This window comes from Heloderma suspectum, chromosome 2, assembly GCF_057233095.1.
Source record: "Heloderma suspectum isolate Gila_16-S chromosome 2, 16-S_ref, whole genome shotgun sequence".
NCBI classification, from domain to species: Eukaryota; Metazoa; Chordata; class Lepidosauria; order Squamata; family Helodermatidae; genus Heloderma; species Heloderma suspectum.
This window is the reverse complement of record NC_139459.1, coordinates 46,766,360-46,779,000: the sequence shown is the minus strand read 5'-3', so window position 1 is coordinate 46,779,000 and position 12,641 is coordinate 46,766,360. Positions and strand designations below refer to the sequence as shown.

General features: G+C 41.3%; 1 protein-coding gene across 5 annotated transcripts in view; it reads right to left on the bottom strand.

Moving 5' to 3' along the window:
• The window catches only part of AP3B1 (adaptor related protein complex 3 subunit beta 1), a 210,811-nt gene extending 201,315 nt beyond the window's left edge, over positions 1–9,496 (bottom strand). For all 5 annotated transcript variants that reach the window (XR_014787618.1, XM_084833384.1, XM_084833385.1 and 2 more), the window contains exon 1: positions 9,282–9,496. Coding sequence is in view for 4 of the 5 variants with exons in the window: in XM_084833384.1 (XP_084689510.1) it covers positions 9,282–9,412 (131 nt within the window). In the remaining variant the exon portion in view is untranslated. The remainder of the gene's footprint in view (positions 1–9,281) is intronic.
• Positions 9,497–12,641: the final 3,145 nt, after the last annotated feature.

Here is a 12,641-nt window from a genome sequence, read left to right as displayed (position 1 = left end):
CTTGGATTACATCATGTGGATTTATTAACTCAAAATTCATTAAGGACTTATTTTATAGGCTACTCCATCCAAACCATTCATCTTTTCTGGCTCATATGCCTAATGAAATTGGCAAACCACTATAGTAGGAGGCACAGTGCCACTCTAACAGATGGCCCTGACTGCAGACACGCCAATGAACCAGTATATGCATCATATTTAAATATTAGGGCTGGACTACTCTGCAAAAAATTCATCCATTTATCTCTACACCTTCCCACGACTTTTAAATAGGTTATACCTGGCCAAAACAAAATTAATTTAACAATTCTAAAAACACTTTACATAGCAGCTGAGGTAAGTTTTTACATTAATTCAGAGTAGTCTCCTTCACAGAAAACCCAAGAATTGTTTCAGTATTGTACTGAAATCACCATCTTTGCTCAGTTCTTAGCAAAGGAGCCATTTGTAAAACTCAGTAAAGACAGTTTGCTACCCAACTATATTTCCAACCATATATCCTAGCAACATACATATACCCCTTCTAAGGAAAAAGGCTCCAATAAATTAGAAATGCATTTTGTTTGGCAGGAACCTATCCTAACGATGCAAATTGGTGAAGTTGAACATTATTCTGCTAAATTTTGCCATCTGCTCAAATATTCATATACTGTGCCTATCAGGAGGAACTTATCTTTTGCGTATGAACTGTCTCCAAATTTTGACATTTGATTAAAGATTTTAACACTTTTAATGCTGACTGCTAATATACAGTTTCCAAAGGTAAAGAACATAAAAGTTTTTACTGAATGCAGATATATAAAAAGTGCTTAAGCTTACCAAACATGTTTATTTTAAATCAAGACAGTCATATGCTGGTTTCAGCAGTAGTTCTAATAAGCGACAAGTGATCGTCCATGGTGAATGAACAGTCTTGTACTAGCAACTTTCCACTAATACCTACAAAATCCTAATTTCCAATCAAATAAACTTTAGGTGAAGGATCAGTTTGGGCTATTTTAATTGCATGAGAATCTTATATAAAGCTTGTGGTTCTTGGTTTAGATAAGTGACCAAATTACATCTTGATTTATGGAACTTTTATCAATACTACTCAGTCATTAAACCAATTTTCTATTCCATCAAGACATCTGAACCATTACTTTCTCATCATACCATTCTACCCTCAGGTGAACAAGCCTTGTTACTCACCTCTTATGTTCTTGATATGGTTGGGTTGATTCTGGCAATCAAAATATTTGTTAGAAGCAATGCATACTGAATAGCTTGGTTATATTCTTCAACTCTGGTCAAAGCGCCATAATATAGAAGATTGGTGTAGAGGTACTCCACTTTCCAATGTAATCCAATTCAGAATGGTCTTTCAAATTCCTCCCTACCTATGCTCAAGGAAGTTTCAGGGCATGTAACTGTTTTCAGTTATGCAAAATATTATAGTAAAATAATTGTATAGGCGTAACACACAGACATATGTTCACACACTGTATTGCCCCCGCAGTGGGCATTGAACTCTTAGGTTAGAAGTGCCAAGATAGTGATAAATCAGATTCAATGGTTTACTTACAAGGAGTCTTTACTGAGTAACTTACAGCACACAGGAGTACCCAATGGTTGGATCAGGCAGCTTCTCTGAACCAAGAGCCATGGGGTACAATGGGTTTTATACAATACATGTTAGCAATAAGCAGCATAACAGCAGCAAGCGCCCCCTAGTGGGCATTCCCAGCATGGATTAACAGCACTAGGTTCTCAGCACAGCCACCTGAAGCTTTAAGGTAAACAAACTCTGCTTCTCAGGCACATCAGTGATAAGACATTCTTCTCATTAGCAAGCAATGTTCTTGGAGCCACTTCTCACCCTTTTGACTCATCTGGCTACATCAAGAGGCCGGTGAAGGGAAAAGGCAGGCCTCTGACCAAAGGCAGAAAGCATTATGGATCTAAGCCACTCTAAAACTACTAATAGCTTGGTTCAGGCCTGTGGCCTTACACACACACACACACACACACACTCCTTCCTTTATTAATACAAGAGCAAAATATAAACTTGTCACTACTAAGTACTAAAGATGAGGGAAACTTCACCCTCACCTAAAGTTTCTCCAATTCCTCCTATGAACACACATCTAAATATTAACAAGTCTAGAAACAGCCACGAACTGGGCCAATTCAAATATAATGATAGCATGGTTGCTACCAAAGCACAGCTTCCATGATGCAGGCCTCAATACATTTGTGGAAACATCTGGATTTGGTTTCACAACTGGTTGCCTGGATCCTGTGTTAGATAACCTCCCCAACAGAGCATATCCCTGTGGGCTAGCAGTGCTGTCAAAGGTATTTGCCACAAAATACAACCAACTCTTGTAGGAATTCAAATCCAGACTTATCATCCCAATAGTGCCGAATCAATTAGAATCAATTTTCAGAACCAACTATACTACTGCAGTGATGTTTTGAATTGGCCTGTCATTTTGCCATGGGAAGAACCTAGAAGCTGGTCCAAATATATGAGCAGTGTCCTATTCGTCACTAGAGCTAACGTAAATTAAACTGCCTTACCCTACAGCAAGCTATTTCTAGTGCAACACCAATAGCATTTGCTGGCATGATGGATTTCCAGGGAAACCGGTCAGGCCAGCAAATGCTAAAGGTGTTGCACTTGAGAAAGCTTATGCTAGTGCAACATAATTTATGTCAGCGCTAGTGCCAAATAGTTCAGAAGCTCTCTGCTTCTGAACTTCGATTAAATTATTATTATTATTATTAATTACATTTATATACCACCCCATAGCTGAAGCTCTCTGGGCCGTTTACAAAAATTAAAACATTAAAATACAATATACAAAGTTTAATAACCATTGACATAAAAACATATGGACAGTATATACAAACATATAACTAAAAAGAACTTTGATCTAAAAACAATTTTTAATAAATCCAACAACAAAACAACACAGCTTAAAAACAGTATACAGAAGTCAGCAAAAGGAACAAGAGTTCTAAAAAGGGAAGGCCTGCTGGAATAATAGAGTCTTTCACGCCAGCTTAAAAACCTTCAAAGAGGTCAGCAGGCGCATTTCAACCAGCAGGTCATTCCACAATTGAGTGGCAGCAAAGGAAAAGGTCCTCTTGCATGTGGCTGCCAGTCTTAGGCAGCTGCAGCAGAGCCCTCAGAGGACCTTAGGTGGTGGCCTGGGATGTAGGGGATGAGGCACTCCCTAAGGTACCTTGGATCTAGACCATGTAAGGCTTTTAAGATAAGAACCAACACTTTATATTTTGCTCAGAAACAAATTGGCAGCCAGTGTAAAGATTTTAAAATCAGTGTAATATGGTCTCTGTGCGATGTCCCAGAGGCCAACCTGGCTGCCATATTTTGTATCAGCTGAAGTTTCCAAACTAAATATACAGGCAGCCCCATTAACATAAATAATGTTATTCATAAAAGAAAGAAATGCCACTAAACGTCTAAACTAAAACAGGCAGTAAATCTGGGAATCCATATAGCCATCATACGGCTTCAATTCTCAGAACTGGGCAACAGATGTAAAGTCTGTTGCATTTATCAGAAAGCTTGTTGTTGTTCAGTCGTGTCCGACTCTTTGTGACCCCATGGACCATAGCACGTCAGGCTTTCCTGTCCTGCACTCTCTCCCGGAGCGTGCTCAAGTCCATATTCATTGCATCGGTGATGCTATTTAGCCATCTCATCCTCTGCCGTCCCCTTCTCCTTTTGCCTTCAGTCTTTCCCAGCATCAGGGTCTTTTCCAGAGAGCTTTCTCTTCGCATTTGGTGGCCCAAATATTTGAGCTTCAGCTTCAGGATCTGTCCTTCCAATGAGCAGTCAGGGTTGATTTCCTTTAGGACTGACTGATTTGACCTCTTTGCAGTCCAGGGGACTCGTAAGAGTCTTCTCCAGCACCACAGTTCGAAAGCACCAATTCTTCGGCGCTCAGCCTTCCTTATAGTCCAGCTCTCACAGCCATACATTACTACTGGGAAAACCATAGCTTTGATTAGATGGACCTTTGTTGGCAAGGTGATGTCTCTGCTTCTGACTATGCTGTCTAGGTTTGCCATAGCTTTCCTCCCAAGGAGCAAGTGTCTTTTAATTTCATGGCTACAGTCACCGTCTGCGGTGATCTTGGAGCCCAAGAAAATAAAATCTGTCACTGCTTCCATTTCTTCCCCTTCCATATGCCAGGAAGTGATGGGGCCAGATGCCATGATCTTCATTTTTTTAATGTTGAGTTTCAAACCAGCTTTTGCACTCTCCTCTTTCACCCTCAACAAGAGGCTCTTTAGATCCTCTTCACTTTCTGCCATTAGGGTGGTATCATCTGCGTATCTGAGGTTGTTGATAATTCTCCCGGCAATCTTAATTCCAACTTGTGATTCATCCAACCCGGCGTTTCTCATCCATGTAGGAAACTGAATCTCACATGCAGCATCTATTGTACTGCATGAAGCAGCCTTCATTCTGTTTTTTTGACACTGCATGCTTCTAGCCTTCAGTGATGTAGGGGAAAACTTCTAATGTATAAAAGCTATGCCTTCATTCAAATCCATTTCCCTCAATATCTCATACTTCATCCACATTTCTAACGAAAGTCTTATGCTACTTATAGCGACAACATGCTTTCAAGGCCTGCTTAAATCACATAATTCATTTGACTGATAACCTCTGGGGCCATAGGTCATAGAACTGGCTGGAGTAGAAGAGAGAGAGAAGAAAGAACTAAATATGATTTTGTTTTTTTTGGAAAATCAACACAGCAGTATATGGTTGGAAACATTACAGCCTTACAACATCCATCACGTATAATGATTATATATATATATATATATATATAATCATATATAAATGAAAAATACGTAAACTCTATCATTTAAAACATTTATTCTGCTCTGGTTAAACTTGACTTTAGTTTTACTCACAATGATTTTCTAGTAAAATAGCATATAAATGAAAGAGCAGAAACAAAAAACAAACACGTAACTATCACTACCACCTCTAGCATCAACAGGCCACCAGAAACTAGCCTGATTAAAAAAGGATTACAGTACTCTCAAAAGATGCTCAGGCTCTGGTCAATCTCATGAGAAATCCCACAGAAGAGGGGGAGCATTCCACATGCAGGCAGCATTTTAATGAGATGAACAGCTGGGTATGGAAACTGCCCATGCTGGAATGTGTAGAAAAACTATCCAATGCATGGAAATATAACTAATTCTCAGTCAAACACAGAAAGTGTAGTGATTAGTACAAGTATTATAGTCACTTCAGATAGTGGCCTAAACAAACAAACAAAAAATAGGATGCGGTCTTGTGATGCCACTTATCTGTGAGATATGTAAATTCCATTATAGACAAATTAATTAATGAGTAACTACTAGGTGTCAGATTGCAACTAACCAAGTTCAACACTTAACATAAGCAGAGGATTTACAGACTGTTGCTGGGATCTCTTCAGAACGTGATGGCCTGCAGTAAATAAAGGAGTACAAGGTAGAGTATAGACTATGCAATCTCATACTGCATAGTCAATCAATTTCTTTTCTTGGAAGCATGAACATTTATCTTTCTCCTTGAGGTTTTAGCAATACAAAATCTGTTGGCAATAATCCTCTGGATCAGCTTGCATGAAGCATCTACATCCCACTTATAACAAATTAATGTATTTTGGAGGTAAATTACCAATGTTCTCTTAAATCCAAGATGAACCATCAGCAACCCAAAACTATGAGTTACTATAAGCATTTCCCTTGATAATCTAACATTTGCCTGCGTGCTCATAATGATTATGCACAACATTTTTAAAAAATAAAAGCTAATATTCTCAACTTTATCTATAAACTCAACAATTTCAGAAGCAAATGCTTCACTTACAGCAGCAACTCTTTGAAAATGTCAAATTGTACTGATACATTTTATTAGATATAAACAGAGGAAACATCTGGATTACAAAAACACACAATTCATTAACAACACTTCCTAATTTACGGAATGTAATGAAATCTTATTTAGTAATTAAAAGACATATTAAAACAAGGCTGCCAATATAGATTACATAACAAATGAATTTTAACACTAAATGGAATTGCCTCCTGCACAAAGCTCTACAAGTCCTTTGACCAGCCTTCCCGAGCCTGGTACCCTCCACATGTTTTGTACTACAATTCCCAGCATTCCTGTCAATTTGCCATGCTAGCTAGGGCTGATGGGAGCTAAAGTCCAAAACATCTGGAAGGCACCATATTGTACCTGTGAGATCTGCCAACCAAAAACAGTGTTTTTGACATATTCTAACGTGCACTATCTTCCAATTCCACTTTCTTCAATGAGCCATCAAATGTATTAATAACTCCTCCCATATCAATATCACAGAAACCATAGGGCCACTTTAAATATTCTTGCTACAAAACTTTAAGGGGCAAACGAAATGTAAAATTAAACATATAGTTTGGTATTGCACTATATTTTTTAATAATGTAAACAGCAGCTGCCAGGGGTGGGGTGGGGAAGAGTTAAGGAGAAGGCTTTTTAAACAATTTCCTCCCAAGAAATTTGCCCTGCCCGCATTACTCTTCAGGGGAGAAGCTGCCATTGGCACTAACAGTGGCTTTTCTCTTGACACAATAGTAGCTTGGAAAAGACAGATTTTCATCAAGACCACTGTGTGGAAGAAAAAGGTTTAAAAACCCTCCCTGCTCACTACAGTCCCAATCCTGATTGGCACCTCCCCAGAGCTGCTATTTAAAGTTGTTGTGTTTTTTTTAAAGAACCACACAACATCATACTACACTTTTAAGATAAAGTGTAGTTTGGCCCTAACGCTTATATCTTAAGATCTTTGTCAGCGCCACTTCTGAATGGGTTGAGTACTAGCTACCAAATTTTGTTTGGGGAGTGAAATTCACATAAAATTAAATATCCAGTCATTCAAAAGTAGTATTTTTCAATGTTGGTAGAAAATAAAGTGTAAATCAGAAGTTATGTTATTAATACTTCTAAACTATTCATCAGCATTTTGTGCCCTAGACAGGATTAGGACATTGAGGTTTCACAAGAGTTGAGCATATTTATTTATTTATAATTATATTCCACTTTTCTTTATTTCAAAGTGACATGTCAAGGAAGACTGAAAGCAAGGAGTACCATCTATATAACAAAAGTAAAAGAATTTATGGCAAAGAACAGCATACTGCAGGAGACAAATCAAAGAGATAACAGGTTAGAGATTAAGACTATAATACCATGCATATTTACTTGCAAGAAAGCCCCTTTGTTCAGCAGTAGGTCCCACTGATTCCATTGCACAAGCGGGACCCACCACTTCTGCAACAGAGATTTAACACTTCCTAGAGGAAGCACCCAAATGAGAGGAAACGTTCATTTCTGGATCGGGACAGGTCGGCAGAGCTTCCTTATGCGAGCTCCACTGACCTGCCCCATTCCAGAAACTAGGGTTTTCTCTCATTTCTGGTTGCCCTAAAGCTTGTTCTGCAAGTGATGGATGCCACTTGCAGAAGGGAATCAGCAGGGCGCAACAGAACTGGTGGGGATGCAAGCACGCAATTGGATACTGCCCTTAATTTCCACTTCTGCAAAATCAGGAAATCATCTATGTAGGATCCATTCCCAAACACATGTGCATGTCTGTATGGGTAAACAAAACTATAAACTGGCTAAATAACGTGGCCAGTTATTCTCAGGCAAGAACGCTATCAAGATTATCCCACTATATAGTTATTATGCATCAGAAGGGAAATGTTTATGAACTGAAATTCTTTTGAAATTTGAGTTGAAAACACATAATACCTTCTGATTTTGGCTATTGGTTTTGTTACAAATGAACTGCACTGTCTTGTAAGAAACGTCTTTTGATCATTAAAAACCATTCTAAATTAATTTTTGCATGATTCAAAAGGACAGACTACTCACTCACATTGGACAAAAGATTTATAAAGCAATAACCAGCAGATTTAAGTATTCTATGCATGACACTTGTTTTTTATAAGCAATATCTGAAATTTACTTAATTGTTAATATCCTTTGGAAGCTACTGAAAGGAATGGACATAGGAAATGCACTGTCAAAGCTGAAACGTTAACATAACAAGCACCAGAGTATTGCTCTATCAGGTTTTATGAAACTGAAGTCTTCCCCCCCCCAAAAAAAGGATCTCCAGTATACTTTACAGAGGAGATAAAACAGAATAAAGGAACTCTTCTAAAAACAATGGATATTTGGGAACTATCAAGAAGGCACAAGACCCCATCCTTGTGGGAATGGAGCCCCCATTTTAGTCAAATGTCAGAAAATAAAAACATCAGGGAAAGAGAAGAGAAAAAGTGCACATTGCTGCAATGTATGTCCCAACTATAATCTTTTTTATTATAATGCTAGAAATATTGACAGGCTGGTATAACAATGGAAAAGATTCCATAGGCAGGCAGGAGCAGTCATAAGAAATTAACACACACACACACCCAATGAACCAAAGGTTTGTCCAGGCTCTCCACGCTGGCCAATCCAAAGTACAGTGTGGGTCAAGAAATAATGCTGTGATCCCATCACCATTCCAGGATAACTTCTGCCACAGTGTTTTCCTGATCCCAAATCTTTCCGATCCCTCAATAACACAATCATACTCCTGCTTACCCAGAAGAAAATCCTACTGACCACATAGGACTTACTCCCTAGTAAATGTGTTTAGGATTACAGCTAAAAGTGGGTAATCAGAAAAGAGAGATTTTGGAGATAGTTCTTACATTGCTCTCAATGGGCACTTTGTAGCCATTCCATTTTAGCATGCCCCTTTCCTTGTATTTATATCCTATAACCAAACTTTTTTTCAAGAGGTTGGGCAGATCAAGAAGCACCGTGACAGCCCCACTCAGTAGGTGGTCGCCATAATGACGATCAACCAAACCTCGTTCAAAAATTTCTCCCACCATAGTAAGAACAATCCAGAATCAACTTTTTCCTTACTCATACATTCAAGGCAGACAAAAATCTCAGGTAGCCGTGTCGGTCAGTTAGAAACAACTACTTAGGTAAGTTTAAGGCACAGACCACAAACAGCGTATTCGTGACCTAAAGTTCGGCGGAGGGGCGGGGAGAGAGAACAGAAAGAAGAGAGAACCACCGGTGATTCAGCTTCTGGTCTCTTCGGAGGACGGGGAAAGGTTCCTGAAAAGGGAAGCCCGGCCTCTGGCCGCCCAAAGTGCTGCCCACGCCCGCCTCACTCCCTCTTCGGCCGCTCTTTACTTACTTGTTGGTGTCGCTACTGAAGAGCCCGAAGGCCGCCAGAGCAGAGGAAGGGGCGGTGGGCGCTGCTTCTTGGCCCACCTCGGGCTGAGCATCCCCGGCCTGCTCGTTGTAACCGACGTTGTTGGCCGACATGTCACCGAACCGTTGCTACCTCTACAGTCGCCGTCGCCTGCCCGCACCGTACTCACCCGCCCTCCCGCTGTTCCCTCACAATCCGGCTCTTCCCGGAAGCGGACGGCAAACAGCACCAGAAGGCTGGTCACGTGATCGCCGAGAGGGGCGGGGAAGAGCGGCCCAACGGACTTCCTACGGCCTGCCTCCCAGCGCCGCCGTTGCTAAGGAAACGCAGGGCTCTCCTCCCGCCCTGCCCTGCGGGCTCGGCCCACCGTCGCGAGGAGATCTTCTCACGGCATCGCGGTCACGAGGGCGTAGAGAGGCCGTTGAGCGGTGCCGCGTCACCCGCTGACCGAGCGGCGGCTCGCGCGCACGTACTTGACGGCACGGCGTGTACAAGCCAAGCTCTTCTATTCTGGTCTCGTTACCCCATAGATAGGAGAGCCAGTGTGGTGTAATGGTTACGGTGACGGTCTGGGACGCGGGAGATCCGGGCTCTGGGTGACTTTGGGCCAGTCGCTGACTCGGGCTCACCTACCTCACAGGGTTGTTGTGGAGAGGAGGAGGGCTATGTAAGCCTCCTTGGGTTCCTTGCAAGAGGAAAAAAGGCAGGATATAAATGTAGTAATACATAAAATATACAGATATCCGTCCCGCTCTCACGAAACTATGTCAGACGTTGGCATGACCAAGAAATAGAACCCTGGATATGGTTATGCACGTGGGAGGAAGTTTGATTCTCAATGGATGCCTCTTGAGTTCTCTAAGGTGCTTCCAGAGCAGCTAGCGCTACGAAAGGCATTGTGCAGCTATTCCATCTTTTCCTCCTAGACAGGATTTTTTTTCCCTGGGAGGCAAAAAGTCAGAAGAAGCAAATGTAAAACTCTCTGTTTGGAGACAATGTAGTGAGGGCAAACTACTAGTCAGTGTGGTATAGTGGTTACAGTGTTGGCCTGTGACTCGGGTGATCCGGGTTCTAGCCCCCACTCTGCCATGTCGTGCACTGGGTGACTTTGGGCCAGCCGCTAACTCTCTGCCTAACCCAACTCTCAGGGTTGTTCTGAGAATAAAATGGAGAGGAGGAGGACCGTGTAAGCCATGTTGGGTTCCTTGCAAGAGGAAAAAAGGCAGGATATAAATGTAATAATAAAATATACAAATATCCGTCCCGCTCTCACGAAACTATGTCAGACGTTGGCATGACCAAAAAAAAAAACCCTGGATATGGTTATGCACGTGGGAGGAAGTTTGATTCTCAATGGATGCCTCTTGAGTTCTCTAAGGTGCTTCCAGAGCAGCTAGCACTACAAAAGGCATTGTGCAGCTATTCCATCTTTTCCTCCTAGACAGGATTTTTTTCTCCTGGGAGGCAAAAAGTCAGAAGAAGCAAATGTAATGTAGTGAGGGCAAACTACTAGTCAGTGTGGTATAGTGGTTACAGTGTTGGCCTGTGACTCGGAAGATCCGGGTTCTAGCCCCCACTCTGCCATGTCGTGCACTGGGTGACTTTGGGCCAGCCGCTAACTCTCTGCCTAACCCAACTCTCAGGGTTGTTCTGAGAATAAAATGGAGAGGAGGAGGACCATGTAAGCCATGTTGGGTTCCTTGCAAGAGGAAAAAAGGCTGGATATAAATGTAATAATACATAAATAAAAGTAACAATGATTTTAGGTCGGGGTGTGCAATTTGTGGCCCTCCAGATGTTTTGGCCTACAACTCTCAGCTCTAGCCAGCATAGCCAATGGTGAGGAATGTACTTGGATCCACAAGTTGCCCACCTCTATTCTAGGTGGTCTACTTCCCACCAGCTGGGAGTCCATGGACACCCACAGTGTCACAGGGAGGGAGGAGGAGGAGGAAGAAGAAAGTGAAGATACATTTTCAATGTAGTCATCCATTCTTCTAGCCGTTAAATTTGATAGACTTTGAACTCTACAATAACCATCATCCATGGTCCATGCTTAAGAAAGGTTAATGTAGATAGTTACCTTTTACCTCACATCCAGCACATTCATAAGCATGGTTATTCAGAAGGAAGTCCCACTGAGCTCAGTGGAGTTTACTCCTTCCTGGAGGTAAATTCTGCATTAAATTTCCTTCTGACCTCATTGTTTACAATTCATCCCCCCACCCCCGTATGTACTGTATAAAATTCTCAGGAATTCTCCGTAACACTCCATGCATCTGATGAAGTGAACTATTGTCCACAAAAGCTTAAGGCAGAATAAATTTGTTGATCTTTAAGGTGCGCCAAAAGTTTTCATTGTTTTCTGTCCTAAAGGCACAATCCTATGTATGTTTAGAAAGAAAAAAAGTCCTACAACACCCAGCATGCCCCAACCATCATGGCTGGCTGGGGAATGCTGGGAGTTGTAGGACTATTTTTCTGTCTAAACATGCATAGGATTGCACCGTAATTGTATTATGAGTTTCATTCAGTACATTTGTTAATGTACCTATTAAATGTTCATATGGGTAAAAATAGTTCTGAAGCAGGAAGCATACTTTGTTTTTAGACCATGTACACACATTGTAGCAGGAGTTTTTTTAAAAGAGGCATTCCTTCCTGTGTGAGATAAAAGGAGAAATAACTCTCTTCAGATGTTGCTTGCCATCTGTGGTTTTTATAGGTACATGTATTAACAATAATATTTTAAAAAGAAATATGCTGCCTGATTAATTGAAAGCATTTAGTCAGTTAAATAATAATAAGTAATCTAGCCAATTAATGTATTAAACACTGCAGTCATACTCCCTAGGAAGTGTGCTTATGCTAGCAGCCTTAAAGCATCCAAACTATCCTAGAGGTCGGGCAAGCAATCGTGGAGATACACTACCAGTAAGCCAGTAGAATGGCCTCTACATGCCAAGCTTGCTGAGCCCAGGACAGGAGTTAAAAAACCAGACAGGTCACATTTCCAAAAAATATGGGAAAATTACAGACACTCCCCCAGTATCCCTGGAAACACTGCCAAGCCCACTAATCAGGGACTGTGCTGGTGAAGACACCCACATACCGAGGCAGCCAATTAGTTCAACCCAATGGGAAACATCCCCATCACACAACCTGCATCACAACACATACAGTGGACAACACATACACAACACATGCAGCCATACTCTTAACAACCCCAATGGCACAACAGCAACAACCCTGGTACAGCCAATCCATGTAGGCAGGGAATTCAATCCCCTTATCTACTCACAAACATCGTTTTGAAACACAACACACATAAAGGGAAGGAAG